Source organism: Scyliorhinus torazame, chromosome 10, assembly GCF_047496885.1.
Source record: "Scyliorhinus torazame isolate Kashiwa2021f chromosome 10, sScyTor2.1, whole genome shotgun sequence".
NCBI classification, from domain to species: Eukaryota; Metazoa; Chordata; class Chondrichthyes; order Carcharhiniformes; family Scyliorhinidae; genus Scyliorhinus; species Scyliorhinus torazame.
The window spans coordinates 92,603,858-92,629,879 of NC_092716.1; the positions used below are offsets into that span (position 1 = coordinate 92,603,858).

The window sequence follows — 26,022 nt, forward strand, 5'->3', positions numbered from 1 at the left end:
TCTGGTTCTGAATGCAGCCATGACACCAGGCTCAAGGAAGGTGGCTGACTGAAGTTAAACTGAGGTAATCTGGCCATTACTTTCTGGGTTCTTATGACTATTTACTTTCTTGTCAGGGAGGCGTGTGCTTCGACCTCACAAAAATGGATAAAATTGTGGAGCTGAACACAGTAGACTTTGATGTGACAGTTGAACCAGGTGTCACCAGAAAAGGCCTCAATGACTACCTTCGAGGCAACGGCGTCTGGTTTCCAGTAGGTAAGTTTGGTGTAACTGGTCCCAAAACACTGACCCTTGGGGCCTAGCAGAGGACACTTGACCTCATTGCCTTGTACGGTTGATAACGATCTGTAGAACTGATGTAATGTTCCAATGACCCGCCTTCTCACTCCCACCCCCCTCCCATCGAGCCTCCTACCCTTCATAACAGGAAACGCCCTTGGGGCATGTGACTCGCCTCTCTGAGGAGTTCACGCCTTAGTGCTAGTAAATGGGGGCAGTGGGGGAGGGAGGAGGCCTCAGGCTAAGTCAATACAGTTCCAAAAAACAAATAGCAGGGCAGAGAGTAAAGAAATAGTCAGGAACCCAACTTCAAGAACTGCGGCTAATGGCAAAACTACAAGAAGTAGAGAAAAGTAATAGACAAACGAATAAAGCATCAGTGCTGGAGAACTGGACTTTTTGTCCTTTTTTTGGGTTGTTTCTGCTTGGAAACGTATGTTAGTTATCTGGGTACAGTTCCCTCTTTATTTAAATATCCAGTAAAAATAAGGATATTTAAATATCCAGTAAAAATAAAGATAAGAAAGCTTCGAGGAGTAACTCGTTAACTTGAGTCTGAAGCTTCTCTGGGCTCAACGGCAAGTAAGATGGCGGAGTCGGAATATAACTCCGACCACTCCACTAACGGCCGAGGTCCTCACCAATATCTTGCAGAGAGAATTTGAGGATCAGGGACAAATTGTGTCGGAGGAGCTTTGAAGATCAATCGATGAGGCCTTGGCCCCTATTCGTGTGGCTCTGGGAAAAACTAACGAGATCCTCAAAGTCCAGGGAGCCACGGTCAAGGGTATGGAGGTGGCTTTGTCAGTCCATAGTGAACGGATTTCCGTACTGGAAATTATCCCACCCAGCTTAGACTAACATTCGCGGAAAGAGTATTTTTTTGATGTGTCGGGAGATGCGGACGCTTTGTTAAAAGGCATCAGTTGTGTGCGGTGTGATGTGATTTAGCCTCTGTCGACGGGCATATATTGGTTGTATTTATTGTTCTTGTTTTTTTAACTTGCCCGTGTTGGGTTTTTGTTCTTTATATTAAAATATAGTTACCTTTTTTTTAAATAAAGGAAGAGTAAGAAGAAAAGTTGTTTGGTGTGACTTGGAATCGCTGTTGGGGCATGCAAGTTGAATGGGGTTTTCGTAGTCTTCTATTTATTTTTCCTTTACTTCAGTGGGAGTTTCCCTGCTAATTAGGGAGTTAGTTAATGAGTGGTTTTGAAGGGTTCACTTCAGCTCATTAGTGTTTTTAAGAAAATGAGCTTGGAGTTTTTGTTCTGTTTGGTTTTGTTTAATGTAGGATTTAGTTGTACGGTATGTTTTTGTTTGCATCGCTCTTACTTTTGGGTGTGGTTACACTCCATGGCGATGGCGTTGTTAGAATGAGGGTAGTTTACTGATGGTTCTGTTGGTTTTTCTTTGTCCAGTTTACTGACTTGGTTCGGTGGTCATCTTGGGTGGATATTTTTGTTTTACCTTTTCAGTATCCCTTGGTTAATATATTTTGGTGGAAATGGCTGACTCTGGATTAAGGGGGTTGAGAGATCTCCCAATCCATTTGGCCACCTGGAACGTTAAAGGTTTGAATGGCCCGTTGAAGAGGTCAAGGGCAGTTGCCCATCTGAAGCATTTAAAATCCTGTTGCTCTTTTTAGCCTTAGTTTATTAGCTCTGATTACGTCACCTTTGCTCACGAGTCGCCAGGTATCTTTCTGATACCGCCACGTGGTTCAAGTTCAAGTTATGGTTAATAAGTCAGCATACCGCTTAGTAAGATTGAAATCAACAGTCATTTATTATGTACAACAAGTAATGTTTACACAATATGTGACTATCTATATAATAAACCTATCACTACTGGCCAATACTTAACTTTAGGAAGAGCCCACCAGGTCAGGGAAACGAATGGCTTATCCAATCGGATCTGGCCCGCGGGATTCAAAAGGCTGCTACAGGTCGATGGCTAGGAGTCTTTATCGGATAGCGATCGCTGGACTCAAACTTACGGTTGCCGGTTGCTGTTCTTGTGGAGGTCTCGAGCAGGCGAAGAAGGGAGAGAGAGTGAGATCTGAACTTGGCCCCTCACTTTATAGGGCCCAGGGGCTTCCCGCCTCCCGGGGCGGCCCTTGACCCTGAGTCCCAAGTGATTGGACTTGCTCCCAATCACTGGGTTCGATACGTCCAATTGCGAGGCGATTCCCCGATCGGGGGGTTGTCGTTCACCTGCCTTTGTTTCGGCCACTGTAGGCGCCGACAGGTCTGGCCCGGTATTCAATTGCTAATATGTTGCAATTGTTCCTGGGGATAGCCGATTAAACTACAGATGTCTGGGTGGATGGGCTGTTAAGAGTCCTGAATGTACTGCAAATGTCTGGGTTGATGGGCTGTTAATAGCCCTGAGTATCGATCTGGGCCAACTTCCCCAGAGCGGAATATGCTATTTTGTCTGCAGCTGTCCGTTTGTGTCTTGTTACCTGCTTTTCCCAGCAGCCTTTCCGGTTAGCCATTTTAGATCAGGTTTTGGCCAAATTAATCGGGAAGCAGCCATTTTACGTGGCTACAATCCGATCTGTTTTTTTGCAGGAGACCCACTTGCAGGTCAGGGATCAGACCAGGCTGCGCAAAGGGTGGGTTGGGCAGGTTTTCCATTCTGGTTTAGTTGGCAGGTCCAGGGATATGGCGATCTTAATTAACAAAAGAATTCCGTTTTCCTCCCCTAAGATGATAGCCAACCCTAATGGTCTGTTGTCACGGTTATCATTTTCGCCCCAACAGGGATCGTTTATTTCACATGTCCACCAAGTATATTCCCGGATTGATTTCTTTGTTTTGGGTAAGGTTCAACGCCCTTCGGCTGAGTACTCGGCAATTGTTGTTTTGGACCATGCTCTGTACTATATTGATTTTTTGCTAGAGTCTGACCCCACCCAGTGTCCACCCTGGAGGTCAGATACTGTTCTGTCAGCTGTTTTTAAAAAAAAAAAAAAATTGTGAACTATATCCATGTCTATAGACTACTATATAAAATCGAATAGGTCCGATTCAATCTCACAATCCAAGTTGTGGGAGGTTCTTAAGGTGGTCCTCAATCTCCTTCAGGACATTTGTGTTGAAGGTGACTAGGTTGGAGCAGCAGAGGCTGGGGGATTCCATTCTAGAGGTGGATCACCAGCACTCGCTTGATCCTATTCCGGAGCTATTGGCAAATAGGAAATAATTGTAGACCCAATTTGAGCTATTGTCTACTAGCAGAGCGGTACGTCAGTCACAACGCTCCAGGGGTACTTCTGAGTATGTGGAGAAGCCAGTTGTCTTCTAGCTCACCAACTCGAATGGCAGGCGGCCTCCCGGGAAATCACTCAGATACACAATTTGGACGTTTCCGACCCTCCCCAAGTTAATGCAGCTTTCAAATCATTTTACCGCAATCTTTGTAGATTGGAGTCCCCTGAAGATAATCGGTTATGGCTACCTTTCTGGACAGCCTTCCCATCCCAATGGTTGAGATGAATAAGAAGAGCGAGTTGGACTCCTCATTAAGCCTCAACGAGATTTTAAACTTTATTGGGCTGATGTCTGGCAAGGCCCCTGGTCTGGGTGGCTTTTCAATTGAATTTTACAAGAAGTTCTCAGAACAGCTAATGCCATTGTTGTTATTATTATAATAATATAATAATCGCTTATTGTCACAAGTAGGCTTCAATGAAGTTACTGTGAAAAGCCCCTAGTCGCCACATTCCGGCACCTGTTCAGGGAGGCCAGTACAGGAATTGAACCCGCGGCTGCCTTGTTTTGCATTACAAGCTAGTACGGGAATTGAACCCGCGGCTGCCTTGTTCTGCATTATAAATCAGTACGGGAATTGAACCCGCACTGCTGCCTTGTCTGCATTACGAGCCAGCTGTTTAGCCCACTGTGCTAAACCAGCCCCTTATGGACATGTTTAATGATTCCCTATCCCGGAAAATACCTTCAGCTCCTTCTTGGGTATAAAAGTGAATGTTTCCCAGTTAACCCCCATGAGAGGTGAGTTCAATTAGGGACGTTATCTGTTTGCCTTTCTAGGACAGGTTTTTGCTATCTGGGGGTCCGGGTGGCCCATAAAACTAGAACTACATGTGTCTGACTGCACGAAACAGGTTTGCAAGGATGGAATAGCCTTCCTCTGTCCTTTGGCGGATAGGGTTCAGCCTATTAAAATGAGCGTGCTCCTGAGGTTTTTATTTTTCCTTCAGTGTCTTCCCATTGTACTCCCCAAATCCTTTTTTATCAAGGTCAATAAATTGATATCTTCTTTTATTCGGGCAGGTAAGAATCCTAGAATCCGCAGCATTCTGCTACAAATGGACAGTCAAGGGCTTGGCCCTCTCCAATTTATTGTTCTGTATTTGGGCTGCTAACATTCAGAAAATACTGTTGTAGATTAGTGATCCTGAATCTATTTGGGGACAAATGGAGGCTTGTTCCTGCTCTGTTTCTTCTACTCTTGCCATAGTCACTGCACCATTGCCCTTCTTCCCTGCTAGATTTTCCTCAAACCCAGTGGCGGTCTCCTCTCTTGGGATATGCAAACAGATTAGACAACATTTTAAGCTCCTTTCCCTTTCTTCACTAGCCTCTATTTGCAACAATCACCGTTTCCTGCCATCTGGGTTGGACCCAACATTTAAATCTTGCGAAGTGAAGGATCTGAAGTGGCTTGGGGACCTGTCCATGGAGGGGAGATTTGCCAATTTTAGGGAGTTAGCTGATAAATTCCAGTTGCCCAACTCCAGCCTGTTTCAGTATTTTCAAGTTCACGATTTTACACAAGGTTTTCCCTTCCTTTCCTCTGGCGCCACCTTCTTCCTTGACGAGGAGGGTTCTGTCCCTAGCTCGACCTGGTGAAGGGTGTATTTTGGATCTATATGGCCATAGACTGTCATTGTATTCTGCTCTGTTGAAGCGATGTGAGGACAAAATGGGAAAGTGAATTGGGCCCTATTCTTGATGGTGAGTTTTGGAGCGAGGCCCTTCACAAGGATAAGTCCACGTCATCATGTGCCCAGCTCCACCTGATTCAGTTTAAAGTCCTACACAAGACGCACTTAACGAGGAAAAGAATGAGTGGGTTCTTCCCAAATGTTGAGGATAATTGTCATCGTTGTTGTCTTGGCCCGGCTAGCCACATGCATATGTTCCGGTCCTATCCCAAACTTGTAGGCTTCTGGGCTTCATTCTACCATAATCGGAGAAACTCCATGTGGATTTAGAATCGTGTCCATTGCTGGCCATATTTGAGATGTCTGATTCACTGGTGATTCAGTCTGGGTAGAGGTGGATGTTGTCGCCATAGCCTCGTTGATAGTCCGGAGGCGAATATTTCTTGGTTGGAGGTCCTCCACTCCATCCAGTGCCTCTGCCTGGTTCGGTGTCTTGATGTCAATCCTGCATTTGGAGAAGGTCAAATTCATATTCAGGGGGTTGGTGGAGAGGTTCTACCTAAGATGGCAACCTTTCATTTCCTTTTTTAAAAAGTTAATCACCATTTGTTAGTGGGTTTTGGTTAGGTGTTTAAGCTAATTATGGATTGTGTCTTTTTGTTTACCTTCGATTGTGATTCTTTTTCTCGTTTCTTTTGTTCTGATTTTGTTCTGATGTCTCCGAACGGGTGGAGGGCATCCTGAAGGGGGAGGGCAAACAGGCAGAGGTCGTTGTACATATTGGTACTAACGACATAGACAGGAAGGGGCATGAGGTCCTGCAGCAGGAGTTCAGGGAGCTAGGCAGAAAGTTAAAAGACAGGACCTCGAGGGTTGTAATCTCGGGATTACTCCCTGTGCCACGTGCCAGTGAGGCTAGAAATAGGAAGATAGAGCAGCTAAACACGTGGCTGAACAGCTAGTGTAGGAGGGAGGGTTTCCATTATCTGGACCACTGGGAGCTCTTCCGGGGCAGGTGTGACCTGTATAAGAAGGACGGGTTGCATCTAAACCGGAGAGGCACAAATATCCTGGCTGCGAAGTTTGCTAGTGTCACACGGGAGGGTTTAAACTAGTATGGCAGGGGGGTGGGCACGGGAGCAATAGGTCAGAAGGTGAGAGCATTGAGGGAGAACTAGGGAATAGGGACAGTGTGGCTCTGAGGCAGAGCAGACAGGGAGAAGTTGCTGAACACAGCGGGTCTGGTGGCCTGAAGTGCGTATGTTTTAATGCAAGAAGTATTACGGGTAAGGCAGATGAACTTAGAGCTTGGATTAGTACTTGGAACTATGATATTGTTGCCATTACAGAGACCTGGTTGAGGGAAGGGCAGGATTGGCAGCTAAACATTCCAGGATTTAGATGTTTCAGGCGGGATAGAGGGGGATGTAAAAGGGGAGGCGGAGTTGCGCTACTGGTTCGGGTGAATATCTCAGCTGTACTGCGAGAGGACACCTCAGAGGGCAGTGAGGCTATATGGGTAGAGATCAGGAATAAGAAGGGTGCAGTCACAATGTTGGGGGTTTACTACAGGCCTCCCAACAGCCAGCGGGAGATAGGAGCAGATAGGTAGACAGATTTTGGAAAAGAGTAAAAACAACAGGGTTGTGGTGATGGGAGACTTCAACTTCCCCAATATTAACTGGAGCTCACTTAGTGCCAGGGGCTTAGACGGGGCGGAGTTTGGAAGGAGCATCCAGGAGGGCTTCTTAAAACAATATGTAGACAGTCCAACTAGGGAAGGGGCGGTACTGGACCTGGTATTGGGGAATGAGCCCGGCCAGGTGGTAGATGTTTCAGTAGGGGAGCATTTCGGTAACAGTGACCACAATTCAGTAAGTTTTAAAGTACTGGTGGACAAGGATAAGAGTGGTCCTAGGATGAATGTGCTAAATTGGGGGAAGGCTACTTATAACAATATTAGGCGGGAACTGAAGAACATAGATTGGGGGCGGATGTTTGAGGGCAAATCAACATCTGACATGTGGGAGGCTTTCAAGTGGCAGTTGAAAGGAATTCAGGACCGGCATGTTCCTGTGAGGAAGAAGGATAAATACGGCAATTTTCGGGAACCTTGGATGACGAGAGATACTGTAGGCCTCGTCAAAAAGAAAAAGGAGGCATTTATCAGGGCTAAAAGGCTGGGAACAGACGAAGCCTGCGTGGAATATAAGGAAAGTAGTAAGGAACTTAAGCAAGGAGTCAGGAGGGCTAGAAGGGGTCACGAAAAGTCATTGGCAAATAGGGTTAAGGAAAATCCCAAGGCTTTTTACACATACATAAAAAGCAAATGGGTAGACAGGGAAAGGGTTGGCCCACTGAAGGATAGGCAAGGGAATCTATGTGTGGAGCCAGAGGGAATGGGCGAGGTACTAAATGAATACTTTGCATCAGTATTCACCAAAGAGAAGGAATTGGTAGATGTTGAGTCTGGAGAAGGGTGTGTAGATAGCCTGGGTCACATTGAGATCCAAAAAGAAGAGGTATTGGGTGTCTTTAAAAAATATTAAGGTAGATAAGTCCCCAGGGCCTGATGGGATCTACCCCAGAATACTGAAGGAGGCTGGAGAGGAAATTGCTGAGGCCTTGACGGAAATCTTTGGATCCTCGCTGTCTTCGGGGGATGTCCCGGAGGACTGGAGAATAGCCAATGTTGTTCCTCTGTTTAAGAAGGGTAGCAAGGATAATCCCGGGAACTACAGGCCGGTGAGCCTTACTTCAGTGGTAGGGAAATTACTGGAGAGAATTCTTCGAGACAGGATCTACTCCCATTTGGAAGCAAATGGACGTATTAGTGAGAGGCAGCACGGTTTTGTGAAGGGGAGGTCGTGTCTCACTAACTTGATAGAGTTTTTCGAGGAGGTCACAAAGATGATTGATGCAGGTAGGGCAGTGGATGTTGTCTATATGGACTTCAGTAAGGCCTTTGACAAGGTCCCTCATGGTAGACTAGTACAGAAGGTGAGGTCACACGGGATCAGGGGTGAGCTGGCAAGGTGGATACAGAACTGGCTAGGCCATAGAAGGCAGAGAGTAGCAATGGAAGGATGCTTTTCTAATTGGAGGGCTGTGACCAGTGGTGTTCCACAGGGATCAGTGCTGGGGCCTTTGCTCTTTGTAGTATATATAAATGATTTGGAGGAAAATGTAACTGGTCTGATTAGTAAGTTTGCAGACGACACAAAGGTTGGTGGAATTGCGGATAGCGATGAGGACTGTCGGAGGATACAGCAGGATTTAGATTGTTTGGAGACTTGGGCGGAGAGATGGCAGATGGAGTTTAATCCGGACAAATGTGAGGTAATGCATTTTGGAAGGTCTAATGCAGGTAGGGAATATACGGTGAATGGTAGAACCCTCAAGAGTATTGAAAGTCAAAGAGATCTAGGAGTACAGGTCCACAGGTCACTGAAAGGGGCAACACAGGTGGAGAAGGTAGTCAAGAAGGCATACGGCATGCTTGCCTTCATTGGCCGGGGCATTGAGTATAAGAATTGGCAAGTCATGTTGCAGCTGTATAGAACCTTAGTTAGGCCACACTTGGAGTATAGTGTTCAATTCTGGTCGCCACACTACCAGAAGGATGTGGAGGCTTTAGAGAGGGTGCAGAAGAGATTTACCAGAATGTTGCCTGGTATGGAGGGCATTAGCTATGAGGAGCGGTTGAATAAACTCGGTTTGTTCTCACTGGAACGAAGGAGGTTGAGGGGAGACCTGATAGAGGTATACAAAATTATGAGGGGCATAGACAGAGTGGATAGTCAGAGGCTTTTCCCCAGGGTAGAGGGGTCAATTACTAGGGGGCATAGGTTTAAGGTGAGAGGGGCAAGGTTTAGAGTAGATGTACGAGGCAAGTTTTTTACGCAGAGGGTAGTGGGTGCCTGGAACTCGCTACCGGAGGAGGTGGTGGAAGCAGGGACGATAGTGACATTTATGGGGCATCTTGACAAATACATGAATAGGATGGGAATAGAGGGATACGGACCCAGGAAGTGTAGAAGATTGTAGTTTAGTCGGGCAGCATGGTCGGCACGGGCTTGGAGGGCCGAAGGGCCTGTTCCTGTGCTGTACATTTCTTTGTTCTTTGTTCTTTTTGCATTGATTATTATGAAAATATTTTAAAAAGATAATGGGAAAATAGCAGAACAATTACTTTCCCTCTGTATTTACAGTTGAAAAGGAGGATAACTTGCCAGAAGTCCTGAAAAAATTTATAGTTGATGGAGGACAGGGACGTAATACAATTAACACAAGTACAGCATCAGTAACAAGGAAATTAATGGAACTAAAGAGTGACAAATCTCCAGGATCTGACGGTTTCCATCCGAGGGTGTTAAAGAAAGTAGGAGAGTACATTGTAGATGCCCTAACTATAATCTTCCAGATTTCCCTAGATTCAGGAGTAGTCTCTCTGGATTGGAAAATTGCACAAGTCACTCCACTTTTTAAGAAGGGTGAAAGGGGGAAACTGGGCGATAATAGACCGGTTATCTTAACATCTGTGGTGGGAAAATTGCTGGAGTCTATTATCGGCGATAGGGTAACTGAACATAAGTGAAGAAGTTCAATCAGGGAGAGCCAGCATGGATCCGTGAAGGGAAAGTCATGTCTGACACATCTCATTTAATTTTTTGAAGAGGTGACTAAGGTAGTGGGCAGGGGAATATCAGTGGATGTTATTTATATGAACTTCCAGAAGGCATTTGATAAAGTCCCACATAAGAGATTGTTAACTAAGGTGGAAACCCACAGAGTTGAGGGCAAATTATTGACATGGTGAGGAAATTGATTGAATGACAGGAGAGTGGGGATAGGGTAAGTACTCTAATTGGCAGGATGTGACTACTGGTGTACCATTTAGGATTTGTGTTCGGGCCTCAGTTGTTCAAATTACTCATTAATGACTTTGATGGCATAGAAAGTCATATGTCCAAATTTGCTGATGATACAAAGTTAGGTGGCATTGTAGATCATCGAGATGATAGCATAAAATTGCAGAGATATTGACAGACCAGGTGATTGGACAAAGTGGCAGATGGGATTCAGTTAAAGCAAGCGTGAGGTTATCCGTTTTGGACCAAAAAATGATCGAGCAGAGTACTTTCTAAGTGGGAAGAGGTTTATTGAGACCAGATTTGGAGCACTGCACAGTATTTGCCTCCTTATTTAAGGAGAGGTGTAAATGTGTTGGAAGCAGTTCAGAGGAGATTTACCAGGCTAATACCTAGAATTGGTGGGTTGCCTTATGAGGAAAGGTTGGACAGGGTGTGGCTTGTTTCCTGGAGTTTAGAAGAGTAAGAGGCTACTTGATTGAAACATAAGATCCTGAAGAGTCTTGAAAGTCTGGATGTGGAAAGGATGTTTCGTCTTGTGGGAAAATCCAGAACTGGGGTCACTGTTTAAAAATAAGGTGTCGCCCATCCAGAACTGGGGTCACTGTTTAAAAATAAGGGGTCGCCCATTTAAAATGGTGATGTGGTTGTGAGTCTTTGGAACACTTCTTGAAAAGGTTGTGGAAACAGAGGGACAAATTCTCCTCCTCCCCAGCCGAGTGCTTCTTGGTGGAGAGCCTTTGCTGGTAGTGGGATTCTCCGTTCCATCGGCTGGCCACTGGGATTGTCCATTGTAGCCACCCCACACTGCTGGGAACCCTGTGGACAAGGGTGCACCGCTGGCAGAACGGAGAATCCCACCAGCAGAAAATTCACTGCAGAGTCTTTGAATATTCTTAAGGCAGAGGTGGATGGATTCTTAGTAAGTCAGGGGGTGGATGGATTCTTAGTAAGTCAGGGGGTGATAGGTTATCGCGGATAGGCAGGATGCAGATTTGAGGTTGTTATCTTATCAGCCACGACCTTATTAAATGGCGGAAAAGACACGGGGGGCTGAATGGCTTCCTCCTGCTCTTTGTTTGTAGGTTCATATGCTCAATCCTGCAGCCGGATGTAGCGCTGTATTGTGTTAATACATTTAACACTTATTTCACAATCCTCCATTATTATGAGTGTAATTACAGTGTGTATTTTGCAACTGTGGTTTCCTGTTTATATAAAGCGAGCACTGAATCAGAAAATTGTATCTTAGAATTCCTACAGTGCAGAAGGAAGCCACTCGGCCCATCGAGCCTGCACCAACCCTCTGAAAGAGCATCTCAACCGAGACCCACTCCCCCTGCCGTGTCCTCGTAACCCCACATCTTTGGACACTAAAGGGCAATTTGGCATGACCAGTCCATCTAACCTGCACACCTTTGGACTGTGGGAGGAAACTGGAGCACCCGGAGGAAATCCATGCAGACACGGGAAGAAAGTGAAAATACACACAGACAGGCACCCAAGGCTGGAATTGAAAAAGGGTCTCTGGTGCTGTGAGGCAGCAGTGCTAACTACTGCCACTGTGCTGCCCCATTTTCTATGGAATTTAACCCAAGACATCATTTGTGACTGATCCCATGATGTATTGTCCCTCTTGACCATGTTTGGCCAATCCATCATTCTCCCACATGTCTCCTCGTGACCCACCGCCACAATCTTCACTTGGTTCACTCTTGCAGCACATCTCCAGAAATGGCTTCCCTCCCACTCCGACGGTTGTCTTGGTTGTTCTCCAAGCATTCACTCTGGGCTCTTTTCTGTTCCTTGTTGACATGTAACCTTTTGCTAACATCGCCAATTGGACAGAATTCACTGGTGACACCCAGCTTCGATTCACTGGCCTCAACCTCAGGACGGCCAGTTCTGCCTGACTACTTGTCTGACATCAAGCTGTGGATGTGGCAACTCTTTCTCCTGTTTTGTATCAGCAGGGTTGATACCCACACGCTGAAATCCTCACCTTTGCCTTCACCAATGATTCCTGTTCTGCTGAACACTAATGTCTCCATCCTCCCCTGCCCCGTTATAGTCGGCATTGCTCTTGGCCTCGCCAGTCTCCAATGGTTCACTGTTTTGATACTTTGAATTCAGAATCCTATAACAAAATATACTATGGTCTTTCCCAGCTATCTGCTTCCTTCTTCACATTCCTGTGCAAACCCTCCACTCATCTCCCTCAGGTCTTGCCTTCCCACTCCAACTGTTCCACTATTGGTGCCAGAGCCTCCAGTCATCTAGGGCCTGTGCTATGATGCACCAGCCCAGGGTGGCAATCCCGTCTCTGAATCAGGAAGTTGTCGGTTCAAGTCCCACTCATAAGACGAGTGTGCAAGCTTGGCTAATACTCGTACAGTACTGTTGGAGAGGTACTATTTTCAGCTTTGATTTCTTTTTTTCTAAAGTATTTTTATTCCAAATTTTCAACCTTTTTACAATTTACAACAAGCACAAAAAACCCCAACAAATTAAATCCTGCCCACCCTCCCTCTGCAGTCAACGGTAACCAACTCACCAAAGTGCCAAATGTACAAACCACAACTATTGTAGAACCCATCACTTGCCCCAGAGCAAATTTCACTTTCTCCAGGGCTAAAAACCCCAGGTTCCCCCACCACGCCGAAGCACAGGGTAGAGAAGCTGACCTCCACCCCCAACAAGACCTGCCTGTGAGCAATCAGCAAGGCTAAGGTACCTTCCCCTGCACCTGCCTGCAACTCCAGCTGGTTTGATACCCCAAATATGTCTCCCAGGGGACCAGACTCCACATCAACATGCAGAACCCCTGAAATGGTGGTGAAAACATTCCTCCAAAACCTTTCCAACTTCAAGCAGGGCCAAAACATATGTACATGTTTTGCAGGGCCCCTCCCGCATCGCTCACAGACATCCTCCACCACCCCTCAAGCAGCTGACTCATTCTAGACTTTGTAAGGTGTCCACACTTCAGATGTTTCAGCCCCAGTCTTGCACATGTAGTCAAGGCCTTTACCCTCTGCAGCACCTCACACCACAATCCTTCCTCCAGCACAGCCCCTAGCTGTTTCTCCCACTTTGCCGTAGCCCTTTCCATGGACACCCCATCCTCCTCCTCAAATCTTCATGTGAAATTTCCGGAACCTCTCATCTAGCCTCCCCGGCTCAAACCCATGATTTCCTCCTAATTGCCCCCCCCCCTCCCCCCAACCACCTCAACCCCGCTCCTAAAATGCTACTGAAACCGCCTCCAAATCGTTAGCGTGGCCACCACCACTGGATTTACCGAGTACTTCCCTGGGGCCATAGGGAGCGGCAGCGTTGTCCGCAACCCCGACCTCCTACATGAGCCCGCCTCCATTCCCCCCACAAAGCTCCTATCTCCCAATTCCGTTTCTGAACCGTATCTACATTTGCCACCCAATAATACATCAAATTCGGGAGACTGAGATCCCCTGCTTGCCGTCCCCTCTGCAGTATCACTTTCATTATTCCTTATTTCAACCACTATTCATACCTCCCAGGTCCATTGGAACCTGTTCGACTAGGCTCCAATAACCGCAGCCCCTCCCCCACCATACTATTGTTCACTAGGCATGTTTGCTAGTGGGGTGGCCCTGCCAGAGCCGCTCCTCCTCCCCATCCCCTCAGTAACCCTGCCCTACATGCCCAAAACCCATCTCCCTCAAACCAAGAAACAAAAAGGAATGACAACCATAAGGAAAAACGAAAACACATGTAAATAAATCCCCATCCCATTTAAGAGACAAGCAATACCCTAATCCAAGTTGAAAACACTCAATAAGAAAAACATTCCCCTTCCCCACCAACAAAGTCCAAATCCCAACTTTCATCTCAGTCCAAGTCCTTCAGCCTTTAAAAAAAATAAATTTAGTGTACCCAATTCATTTTTTCCAATTAAGGGGCAATTTAGAATGGCCAGTCCACCTACCCTGCACGTCTTTGGGTTGTGGGGGTGAAACCCACGCAGACACTGGGAGAATGTGCAAACTCCACACGGACAGTGACCCAGAGCCGGGATCGAACCTGGGACCTCGGTGCCCTGAGGCTGCAGTGCTGCCACTGAGCTGCCCTCCAGTCCTTCAGCCTTCATGAACGGCACCACTGTCATAAAATAAAAGTCCTTCGAATTGTGAGTCACTCTCAGCTTCGCTGGACAGACCACTTCGAACCTCACTCTGCTGCCGTACATTGCCACCTTCACCCGTCCAAAGACCGCCTGCCTTCTCCAACTCTGCCGTCTTGGTACCAACACCTTCCCACTTCACATCTCGTCTCTGCTTCACCCAGCTCAAAACCTTCTCCTTCACGTGGTAGCTGTGGAAGCAGACTATGATCGTTCTTGGTGGCTCATTCACTTACGCCTGAGCGACTGATGTGACCTGTCCAACTCGTGGCGGGTAGGTTCTTTCCTCTCCCCATCAACTCAACAAACATCTTTGCAACATACTCGGTCGGCCTTGAGCCCTCCATCCCCTTGGACAGTCCCACGATCCTCAATCTAGCATGGCCAATTCACTGAACCTGCACATTTTTGGACTGTGGGACGCAACCAGGCCCATGAAGACACAGGGAGAATGTGCAAACTCCACCCAGTCACCCGAGGCTGGAATTGAACACGGATCCTTGCCTTTGTGAGGCAGCAGTGCTAACCACTGTGCCACCCTGCCACCCAGAAGTAATTATCCAGCCCATTATTACCATCCTGTTTGTGGAAGCTTGCTGTGCACATTGGCTGCTTTGCCTCCAACATTACAATAGTTGCAACATTTGGAGAAATATTTCATTCTGAAGTGCTGTGGAGTGTCCTGAGGCACTACATCAATGCAAGTCTTTTATTTAAACATATTATCATCCCACCTACAATGAATAGAATTACAGGAGATCTATTAGTACAGTCAAAAAAGCAAGTCTAATTTAATACAAAACAAAATAAATGTATTTGCAAATGCAGCATTTCTGGGAAAAGCTACGAAAGTATCTATTTGAGATTTTTCCAAATACTGATCAGATAGTCTGCAGTCATTGGGTATTTACACAACACATGGCTTTGGTCTCTTCAGGTCCAAAGTATTACACTAACTTTTATCTCATTTGTCATAATAGTATCAAAAGATTTACCAGCTGAGATTAATGCCTGCCTGTTTCATTTTTCTTTTATAAAAAAAACCAAATAGGGCAGCACGGTGGCACAGTGGGTTAGCCCTGTTGTCTCACGGCGCCGAGGTCCCAGGTTCGATCCCGGCTCTGGGTCACTGTCCGTGTGGAGTTTGCACATTCTCCTCGTGTTTGCGTGGGTTTTGCCCCCACAACCCAAAGATGTGCAGGCTAGGTAGATTGGCCATGCTAAATTGTCCCTTAATTGGACAAAATGAATTGGGTACGCTAAATTTATTTTTAAAATAAACCAATAGTAACTCTTTCCTTGGCATTTCCTGCTTGTTTTTACTGTAACTCCACCTCAGCCAGCATTAAATTATCATCAAACTTGTAGTCCTTTGAGAAATATAAATGCAAAAGTCCTTCTAATCTGCCAGCTGTTTTGTGTCAAGACGGGTGAATAATCCGTGGCCCACTGGCATCGGAACACCATGCAGAGGTCAAACTCAATACTGTCTGGATAATAACAGAAAATTCTGGATAAATTCAATAAGCGGGCGGAGGAGTGAGCTTAGTTGGAAGTGAGCCTAGGTGGGGTACTTTTTCAGAGGGTCGGTGCAGACTCGATGGGCCGAATGGCCTCCTTCTGCACTCTAGGAATTCTATGGTTCTATGCTTCTAACCTGGCAGCATCTTTGGAGAGTGACCTGCTGAGTTTCTCCAGCAGTTTCTGTTTTCATTTCAGAATTCAAACATATGCTGTATTTTGCTATTAGGCTGGATAATAGATGAACCGCTTGAAGTTTCAGAATTGAAATGAAATGAAATGAAAATCGCTTCTTGTCACAAGTAGGCTTCAATTAAGTTACTGTTAAAGCCCCTAGTCGCCACAGTCCGTCGCCTGTTCAGGGAGGCTGGTACGGGAATTGGAAACAGAAGAGCAGCTGCTGAACAGCGGTCTTGATTTCAACTCTCAAAGGATCAAGTGAATTATAACGTATAAATTTGTAATGATGCACTTTCAGAGATTTAATTCATGAACAACAAAGGATTTATTTACAAGGATCTACAAAAGCAGTAACATTCCGGCAGCTAGTCAGTTCCGGCAGTTAGTGCCAGGGGCTTAGACGGGGCAGAGTTTGTAAGGAGCATCCAGGAGGGCTTCTTAAAACAATATGTAAACAGTCCAACTAGGGAAGAGGCGGTACTGGACCTGGTATTGGGGAATGAGCACGGCCAGGTGGTAGATGTTTCAGTAGGGGAGCATTTCGGTAACAGTGACCACAATTCAGTAAGTTTTAAAGTACTGGTGGACAAGGATAAGAGTGGTCCGAGGATGAATGTGCTAAATTGGGGGAAGGCTAATTATAACAATATTAGGCGGGAACTGAAGAGCATAGATTGGGGGCGGATGTTTGAGGGCAAATCAACATCTGACATGTGGGAGGCTTTCAAGTGTCAGTTGATAGGAATACAGGACAGGCATGTTCCTGTGAGGAAGAAAGACAAATACGGCAATTTTCGGGAACCTTGGATGACGAATGATATTGTAGGCCTCGTCAAAAAGAAAAAGGAGGCATTTGTCAGGGCTAAAAGGCTGGGAACAGACGAAGCCTGTGTGGCATATAAGGAAAGTAGGAAGGAACTTAAGCAGGGAGTCAGGAGGGCTAGAAGGGGTCATGAAAAGTCATTGGCAAATAGGGTTAAGGAAAATCCCAAGGCTTTTTACACTTACATAAAAAGCAAGAGGGTAGCCAGGGAAAGGGTTGGCCCACTGAAGGATAGGCAAGGGAATCTATGTGTGGAGCCAGAGGAAATGGGCGAGGTACTAAATGAATACTTTGCATCAGTATTCACCAAAGAGAAGGAATTGGTAGATGTTGAGTCAGGAGAAGGGGGTGTAGATAGCCTGGGTCACATTGTGATCCAAAAAGAGAGGTGTTGGGTGTCTTAAAAAATATTAAGGTAGATAAGTCCCCAGGGCCGGATGGGATCTACCCCAGAATACTGAAGGAGGCTGGAGAGGAAATTGCTGAGGCCTTGACAGAAATCTTTGGATCCTCGCTGTCTTCAGGGGATGTCCCGGAGGACTGGAGAATAGCCAATGTTGTTCCTCTGTTTAAGAAGGGTGGCAGGGATAATCCCGGGAACTACAGGCCGGTGAGCCTTACTTCAGTGGTAGGGAAATTACTGGAGAGAATTCTTCGAGACAGGATCTACTCCCATTTGGAAGCAAATGGACGTATTAGTGAGAGGCAGCACGGTTTTGTGAAGGGGAGGTCGTGTCTCACTAACTTGATCGAGTTTTTCGAGGAGGTCACTAAGATGATTGATGCAGGTAGGGCAGTAGATGTTGTCTATATGGACTTCAGTAAGGCCTTTGACAAGGTCCCTCATGGTAGACTAGTACAAAAGGTGAAGTCACACGGGATCAGGGGTAAACTGGCAAGGTGGATACAGAACTGGCTAGGCCATAGAAGGCAGAGGGTAGCAATGGAGGGATGCTTTTCTAATTGGAGGGCTGTGACCAGTGGTGTTCCACAGGGATCAGTGCTGGGACCTTTGCTCTTTGTAGTATATATAAATGATTTGGAGGAAAATGTAACTGGTCTGATTAGTAAGTTTGCAGACGACACAAAGGTTGGTGGAATTGCGGATAGCGATGAGGACTGTCTGAGGATACAGCAGGATTTAGATTGTCTGGAGACTTGGGCGGAGAGATGGCAGATGGAGTTTAACCTGGACAAATGTGAGGTAATGCATTTTGGAAGGGCTAATGCAGGTAGGGAATATACAGTGAATGGTAGAACCCTCAAGAGTATTGAAAGTCAAAGAGATCTAGGAGTACAGGTCCACAGATCACTGAAAGGGGCTACACAGGTGGAGAAGGTAGTCAAGAAGGCATACGGCATGCTTGCCTTCATTGGCCGGGGCATTGAGTATAAGAATTGGCAAGTCATGTTGCAGCTGTATAGAACCTTAGTTAGGCCACACTTGGAGTATAGTGTTCAATTCTGGTCGCCACACTACCAGAAGGATGTGGAGGCTTTAGAGAGGGTGCAGAAGAGATTTACCAGAATGTTGCCTGGTATGGAGGGCATAAGCTATGAGGAGCGATTGAATAAACTCGGTTTGTTCTCACTGGAACGAAGGAGGTTGAGGGGCGACCTGATAGAGGTATACAAAATTATGAGGGGCATAGACAGAGTGGATAGTCAGAGGCTTTTCCCCAGGGTAGAGGGGTCAATTACTAGGGGGCATAGGTTTAAGGTGAGAGGGGCAAAGTTTAGAGTAGATGTACGAGGCAAGTTTTTTACGCAGAGGGTAGTGGGTGCCTGGAACTCACTACCGGAGGAGGTAGTGGAGGCAGGGACGATAGGGACATTTAAGGGGCATCTTGACAAATATATGAATAGGATGGGAATAGAAGGATACGGACCCAGGAAGTGTAGAAGATTGTAGTTTAGTCGGGCAGTATGGTCGGCACGGGCTTGGAGGGCCGAAGGGCCTGTTCCTGTGCTGTACATTTCTTTGTTCTTTGTTCTTTGTTAGTCCTGGAATGCCTCTGTCAAAGGGAACTCCCCCTGGATCTGATTGGTCACCCAGGTGAGATGACCCCAACTCTGCTGTGTTGTCCTTAAAGGGACAATCACCACAAGTTTGGGAATCAAATATATTAAATTAAATAATCAAGGAGTACGCTCAGTCTCCTAGCGAAGAAGGCAATGTGCTGCAATTGTACAAATGGGAGTGATCTCATGTAACTCTATGTACAAATGGAGAGGTCTGCAGTTGTTTTAAGTGCTGCAGACTGGATCTGTCAACAGCAATTGGAATAAACCTACCAGACTCACCCTCCAACAATTTAACGGCAATCCTTTATGATTTCGATGTCCAGCTTTTGGCTAATGACATTAAAGCTCCAGGAAAAATCAAGCCAAGGATAAACCTTGCACATGGAACACTAATACGTTGACTACTGACAACTCAAAAGGTGGGACCAGCCTTGCTCTACCAGCACCAATGGCAGTTTGCCTTTATACAATGCCTTTAATTGCCCAAAAGATTTGAGGAATGTTATCAAACAATAATTGACACTGGATCACATGCGGAGGTATTAGCGCAGGCGACCAAAAGCTTCATCAGAGAGGTAGGTTTTAAGGAGCATTGTCAAAAATGAAAGTGAGGCAATGGCGGTTAGAGAGTCAAGGGGTTGGCAGGGGTTAGTGCGGAGGGGGGTGGAGCACAGTGTCTCGCTGTATGCGGTCGATCTATTGCCCTATATATCAAACCCACTGGAAGTTATTGGGGGGATTATGGGCATACTGGAGGAATTTGTCCAGTTCTCGGGGTACAAATTGAACATGAGGAAGAGTGAATTTTTCCCGATCCAGGAGAGGGGGTTGGGTGAGTTGCTGTTTTAAGGTAGTGGGGGTGAGTTTCAGGTGGCGCAGGGGTGGGAGCAGCTACCCAAGTTGAATTTGGCCTGGCTGGTTAGCAAATGAAGGGGGATTTTAGGAGGTGTGACGTGCTCCCACTGTTGTTGGTGGGACAGGTGCAGTCTGTGAAGATGACGGTTCTCCCGAGGTTCCTATTTGTGTTCCAGAACCTCCTGATCTTTATTCCAAAGTCTTTTTTTTGGAGGGTCAGTGCACTGATTTTGGGATTTGTCTGGGTGGGTAAAGCCCCACGAGTAAAGAAGGTGCTGCTCGAGTGGGGATAAGGACGAGGAGGGGTGGCTCTGCCAAACTTGATGAATTACTACTGTGCAACAAATATATCCAGGATCAGGTAGTGGGGGAGGGGTCGGTATGGGAGCGGATGGAGGCAGCCTCTTGTAAGGCATTGAGCTTGGGTGCACTTTTGACAGCGCCTCTCCTGTTCTCGCTGGCCAGGTACTCCAGAGGTCCGGTGGTGGTGGCAGCCCTGAGGGTGTGGGGACAGTGGCGGCAGCATCTGAGGCTGGGTGGGGTCTCGGTTTGGGCACCGATTTGCGGGAATCACAGGTTTGCTCCGGTGGGCTGGTGCGGGATGCGGGGCTGGTGACAGGTGGGGATTGAGCGGCCTGGGGACCTATTTGTTGGAGGCAGCTTCTCGAGCTTGGAGGGGTTGGTAGAGCAATTTGAGCTGCCCGTCGGGAATGGGTTCCGGTATTTGCAGATGCGGGATTATGTTCGGATGTAGGTGTCGTCCTTTCCCGAGCTGCCGTCCCTGGGGTTGCAGGATAAGGTGGTGCCGAAAACACCGGTGGGTGAGGGCAAAGTGTCAGCAATCTATAAAGAGCTAATGGACTGGGAGGTCACCCTGATAGGAAAATTAAGTGCAAGTGGGAGGAAGAGCTGGGAACGAGGCTCGGCTGTGGGAGGAGGCTCTGAGGAGTGTGAATGCATCCTCTTCGTGTACGAGGCTTAGCCGTATTCGGTTCAAGGTAGTCCACAGGGCACATATGACTGTGGCCAGGATGAGTATGTTTTTTGAGGGGATGCAGGATAGGTGTGGGCGGTGCCCAGGTGTGCCAGCGAAGCATGCTCACCTGTTTTGGGCCTGTCTGAAGTTGGAGGGATACTGGCGGGGGTTTCCTGACATGCCTGAGGTGCTGAGAGTGAAGGTGGTCCCGAGTCCAGAAGTGGCAAAGTTTGGAGTGCCGGATGACCCGGATGAGTCCAGGGGGCGCGAGAGGCCAACGTTTTGGCCTTTGCCTCCCTGGTAGCCCAGGACGGATCTTATTGGAATAGGGGGACTCGGGGTCGCCGAAACCGGGGGTTTGGGTGAGCGACCTCGTGGAATCCCTTAGGTTGGAAAAGATCAAGTTTGCCTTGAGAGAGACTGGAGGGGTTTGCCCGGAGATGGCAGCCGTTCATCGACTACTTTGAAAACAGTTAAAATGTCAGCAGGGGCGGGGTTGTTGTGGGTTAAAAAAGGAGGTTGGGGGAGTTGGAGGGCAGCGACAGGGAGGAGGGACGGTGGAGTGTTATATATTTATGTATTTGATGTGTGTGTGTCACGACTGGGATGTTGCTCTGAATACTGGAACTTCATACAAGAGGAGGGATGAAATTAAAATGATTGGACGATGAGGGGTCTTCAGGTGACTCCAGAGAAGACTCTGATTTGTTTTACAGATCCAGGTGCTGATGCCTCTCTGTGTGGAATGGCTGCCACCAGTGCCTCGGGTACAAATGCGGTGCGATACGGGACCATGAGGGAAAATGTGATAAACTTGGAGGTGGTGCTGGCAGATGGCAGGATAATGTATACAGCAGGACAGCAGCGAAGGTTTAGGTATCAAAGCAGTTTATCCCTCAAATACCAGTTCTTTCTTTTAATAAACATTTTATTGAGTTATCAACTATGAACAATAATATACATATTACTAAAAAATATACACACAATATAGCTTTAATCAACAACCAAATACGAACCTACCCCCCCCCCCACATACCTTTCTTCCACCAAGCCCTCCAGGTCTTTAAATAAATAAATGAACGGCTGCCATCTCTGGTAGATCCTCCCCACTGACTCTCTGATTGTATACTTGACTTTCTCCAGATGCTCGACCGATATTAAGTCTTCCATCCAGGGTGATGCCTTGGGTGGAAAGGAGGATCTCTAGTTGAGCAATATCTGCCTCCTGGCTATTAAGGAGGCGAAGGCAAGAACATCGGCCCTCACTTCCGAGTAGAAAGACAGGGAGTCCGAAACCCCAAATATTACAACCAGCGGGCACGGTTTTAAGGTTGTCTGCAAAATCTTGGATATTGTGTCAAAAAAGAAGGCCCAGAATCCAGCAAGCTTGGGCAAGACCAAAACGCGTGCGTGTGGTTAGCCGGTGCAAGTGAACAGCGGTCACGCTTATTCTCCACATCCTGAAAGAATCCACTCATCCTTGCCTTTGTCCAATGCGTTCTCTGCAGCACTTTGAACTGAACTAAACTCAGTCTGGCACAGGATGAAGTGGAATTCACCCTGTAGAGGGCTTCTCTGCAAACCTCCTCAGTAAGCACAGAGCCTAGTTCCTCCACCCATTTCTCATATACTCTATTCAAAGGGGCAGGTTCCGAAGATAGGATGAGGCTGTACAGGTTTGAAATTGATCCTCTCCCCTGTGTGCTGAGGCCAGTACTTTTCCAGCAGGGAGGAAGAGGGGGCTTGGGTGAAGAACGAAAAAACTTGTGAGAAATCCCGATTTTGATAAAAACGGAAAAGTGTATCTGTCTTGAGAGTTTTCCCAAGGCTGGCAAAGCTTCCATATCCAAATAAATCCCAAAGTGCACCAGGCCATCCGTTCTCTCGGACCTGAACGATGGATCCAAGCTGAAAGGCACGAAGAGGTGGTTGTCACATATTGGGCCAAGTGAGGACAGTGAGAGTAGATTGAAGTGCTGCCGAAACAGCTTCCAAATCCTGTGGAATGAAGTCACCACCGGGTTTGACGAAAGACCTACTGGGGAGAAGGGCAATGGGGCAATAATTATGGCATGTAGGGAGGAGGTTGTGGCACAAGACCATGCCTCTAATATACTCCAGTTTGATTTTGGATAAGACAGCCATTGTAAGGTTTTCTGCATGTTGGCAGCTCAGTAATAAAACAGGAGATTCGGGGAAAGCCAAGCCTCCCGGTCCTCTGTCTCTCTGAAGCAGAGCGCTGCAAACTCTGGGACTCTTACCTGTCCTGACAAACGCCAATATTAATTTGTTGACTGTAATAAAACATGCTTTGGTTTAAAAAATGGGGATACTTTGAAATAAGAACAAATCTTGCTTTTAATCTTGCTGATGAGGCTTGAAAAGTTCAGTTTGTGGAGTAAGTCCCAGTTATGGGCCACTTGGATCCCCAGATATCGAAAATTAGAGGGCGAGAGCCGAAACGGCAGCAAACCAAGCTGAGCCCCTCTGGCCATATAAGTTCACTGGGAAACAAACACACTTTTACTGATGTTTAATTTATAGCTTGAGAATGTGTCAAATCTTGACCCTATACTAAAAGTTAAGAAACTTCATTAACATTATTCGAAAACAAGAATTTCACATATAACAATCCCGTGGTAATAACAGCACTATATAAGAACAATATATATATAACGCTAGCAAAATGAGAGAAAAAATGGAACACTTCAACAGTCATAACTTTACAGTGTAAATCAGACCAGGAAACAACAATGATATAACTTCTGAACATACAACAATTTGACTTTTAAACAATAGCGAAAGACTTATTCAGAATTCAAACCCAGTTTCTTAACAATAGTATTTGCCTCTCCTGGGGAGTCGAAGAAGTGATCCTTTCCATCGACCGAAACTCAAAAGGTGGGCCGGGTAAAGTAGCCCAAACCTCCTTGAATAGGGTAGATTTTGCTCCATTAAACGCTGCTCTTTTCTTCGCTAATTTGGTGCTAAGGTCCTTATAAAGCCGGATCGAGTGACCCCCCCGCCCCTTCTTAACGGCGTGATGCTCCTGGCCCATTGCCGGATCTGCTCTTTTACTTTGAACATCGCTCGAGGGGGGTTTCTCTGCCTGAGGTCTTGGTCGCAGTTTGCGATGAGCCCGATCTAGCTCCGGGGGGGTTTAAGGACCTTTGCGCCCGACATTTTAAAGAGCATGTCGGCTATGAATTCTGTGGGGGTGTTGTCCTCCATTCCCTCCTGCAGACCCACAAGGCAAATGTTTTGCCTTCAAGACATGGTCTAAAGGTTTTTACTATTCTTAGAAACTTATTCATGTCCAGGACCAAAAACAGATGTTCCAGTGCCGTGATCTGCTCACTGTGGTCGGTGACAGCCACCTCCATATTCTGGACCTTGTCCCACACTTCCATTTTTCTATCCATCCCCTCCAGCTTGCTTGAGATTTGAGTTAGGGACTTGTCCACTGACATTTTTACTTCTCCAGCCAGGTCCCGATGGTGTTTTTTTGATTCAGCTGCCACAATACGACTGATGTTCTCAACTGATGGCCACGACGTTGTGTGAGGGGGAGGGGGTGCATGGCGTCGCCATTTTGTCTCCTGTCGACTCCAACAAAGCCTCTGAGTCTGAGGAGCACATTTGGCTCTCCATTTCTTGTTCTTGTTTTTTTCGGCATGTTAAGGTACTGGGTGTTCCCCTGATCTTCTGTTTAAAGCTTTTTCCTGCTAGCGCTACTTAATTATGCGCTGGTCGGGTCAGAGCGTCTCCCGCTGCATATCCTCTGCTTACATCCCCTTAGGACGTCCCAAATACCAGTTCTTACTATGAATTTCAAAATATAATTTTTATAAAAATATTTTATTCAGGCATTTTCATAAAAAGCAAACTGAAGCAGAGGCAACGTTGTATTAACCATTATAAATAATCAACCCTCACTCTTTCCCCCCCCCCCCCCCCCGTCTCCCCTTTTGCTGACTCCTCAATCCTCCCTAAAGAAGTCGATGAACGGCTTTCACCTCCAAGCGAACCCATCAACCGAGCCCCACAGGACAAATTTGATCTTCTTCAGCCTCAGGAATTCTGCCAGGTCACTCGCACACACCCATGCGTTCGGCAGCTCCGATTCCCTTCACCAAATAAGATCCGTCTCCAGGCTATCAGGGCGGCAAAGACCAACACATCAGCCTCTTTCGCCTCCTGGATCTTCTGACACCCCAAATATCGCTGCCTCTGGACTGGGGGCTACCTTTACCTCAAACACCTTGGTGGACATCATGACCGCAAACCCCTGTCAGAACCCCTTTAACTTTGGACATGCCTAAAACATGTGGACGTAATTCGCGGGCCTCCCTGCACACCTACTCAAAAAACCTACTCATCCGTGCTACTGTCATATGCGTCCTGTGAAGTACTTTAAACTGAATAAGACTTGGCCTCGCACACAACGAGGATGCATTCACCCTCCGCAGAGCCTCAGCCCACATCCTGGCCTTCACCTCCCCTTCCAGCTCCTCCTCCCACTTCCGCTTTATATCCCCACCAGGGCCCCCTCCCAATCCTTCAGCTCCTTGTAGACCTCAGACACTTCTGTAGAAGCCAAGTATTTCAAATACAACTAGTATAGGTAAAAGATAGCTGTTTAAGCATAAATGTTGAGCCCCAGTTTTTAATACCCATTTATACAGCATAATTCACTTTTACTGAAGTCCGTTGTTCTGGCAAATGCATATTTTCAAAGACAGTGTGACATTAAAACAGCAAGATAATTTGACACTGCTTGTGCTAATTGTCAAGGACAGGGACTGAATACACAGCAACATTGTTCAGAATGCAGATAACAGCTGGGTCAGAAAAGCTGATGTTGCACATTGAAGATGGACGGCTTGCCATCAAATCAAATGTGTTTGAGTCTAACCCAAACCAATTAGGATTATATTGGGGTGTTATTAGATGACTTAAGACAGATATGAAAGTGTATAACTAAAAAGTTTCTCCCCGCCATTTTGGGTTTTTGTTGTCTTTGTGAGTATTGTCTTTGTAGGTTAAGTTTAGTTTTTAGTGTGTTGTCTGTGGTTTTATTGTCTTTGAAAGTGTGTTGTCTGTAGTGTATTGTCTTTGGGGGTGTGTGTGTTGAGGAGATGTCTTTGTGTTGTCTTTTCTGTTAGTTTAGTCAGTTTTGTCCTTTATAGTCTCCATTTTAGGTTAGGTTTGGGGGTTCTGTCAGTCTACCAGTCTGTGTCAGTGATGTTAGTCCACTTTTGACTTTGAGTTTGAGTTTAGCTGAAGATTAGCTTTCTCTCTCTCTTCATGTTTCATTGCCAGACTTTGACCTTTTAAAAGTTACTTTCGAGCTGTCTGCCTAAGCAAAGAAAGATAATGTCTGTAATTCTCTGAAAGCTTCGAATTGTCTAC

The 26,022-nt window shown here is 46.5% G+C and overlaps 1 protein-coding gene across 2 annotated transcripts in view; it reads left to right on the forward strand.

Annotated features, from left to right (window-relative positions):
- Positions 1 to 26,022, forward strand: part of LOC140430759 (probable D-lactate dehydrogenase, mitochondrial) — an 86,609-nt gene that overhangs the window by 15,456 nt on the left and 45,131 nt on the right. For both annotated transcript variants that reach the window (XM_072518437.1, XM_072518438.1), the window contains exons 4-5: positions 117 to 258; positions 21,327 to 21,486. In XM_072518437.1, the coding sequence (XP_072374538.1) occupies positions 117 to 258; positions 21,327 to 21,486 (302 nt within the window). The remainder of the gene's footprint in view (positions 1 to 116; positions 259 to 21,326; positions 21,487 to 26,022) is intronic.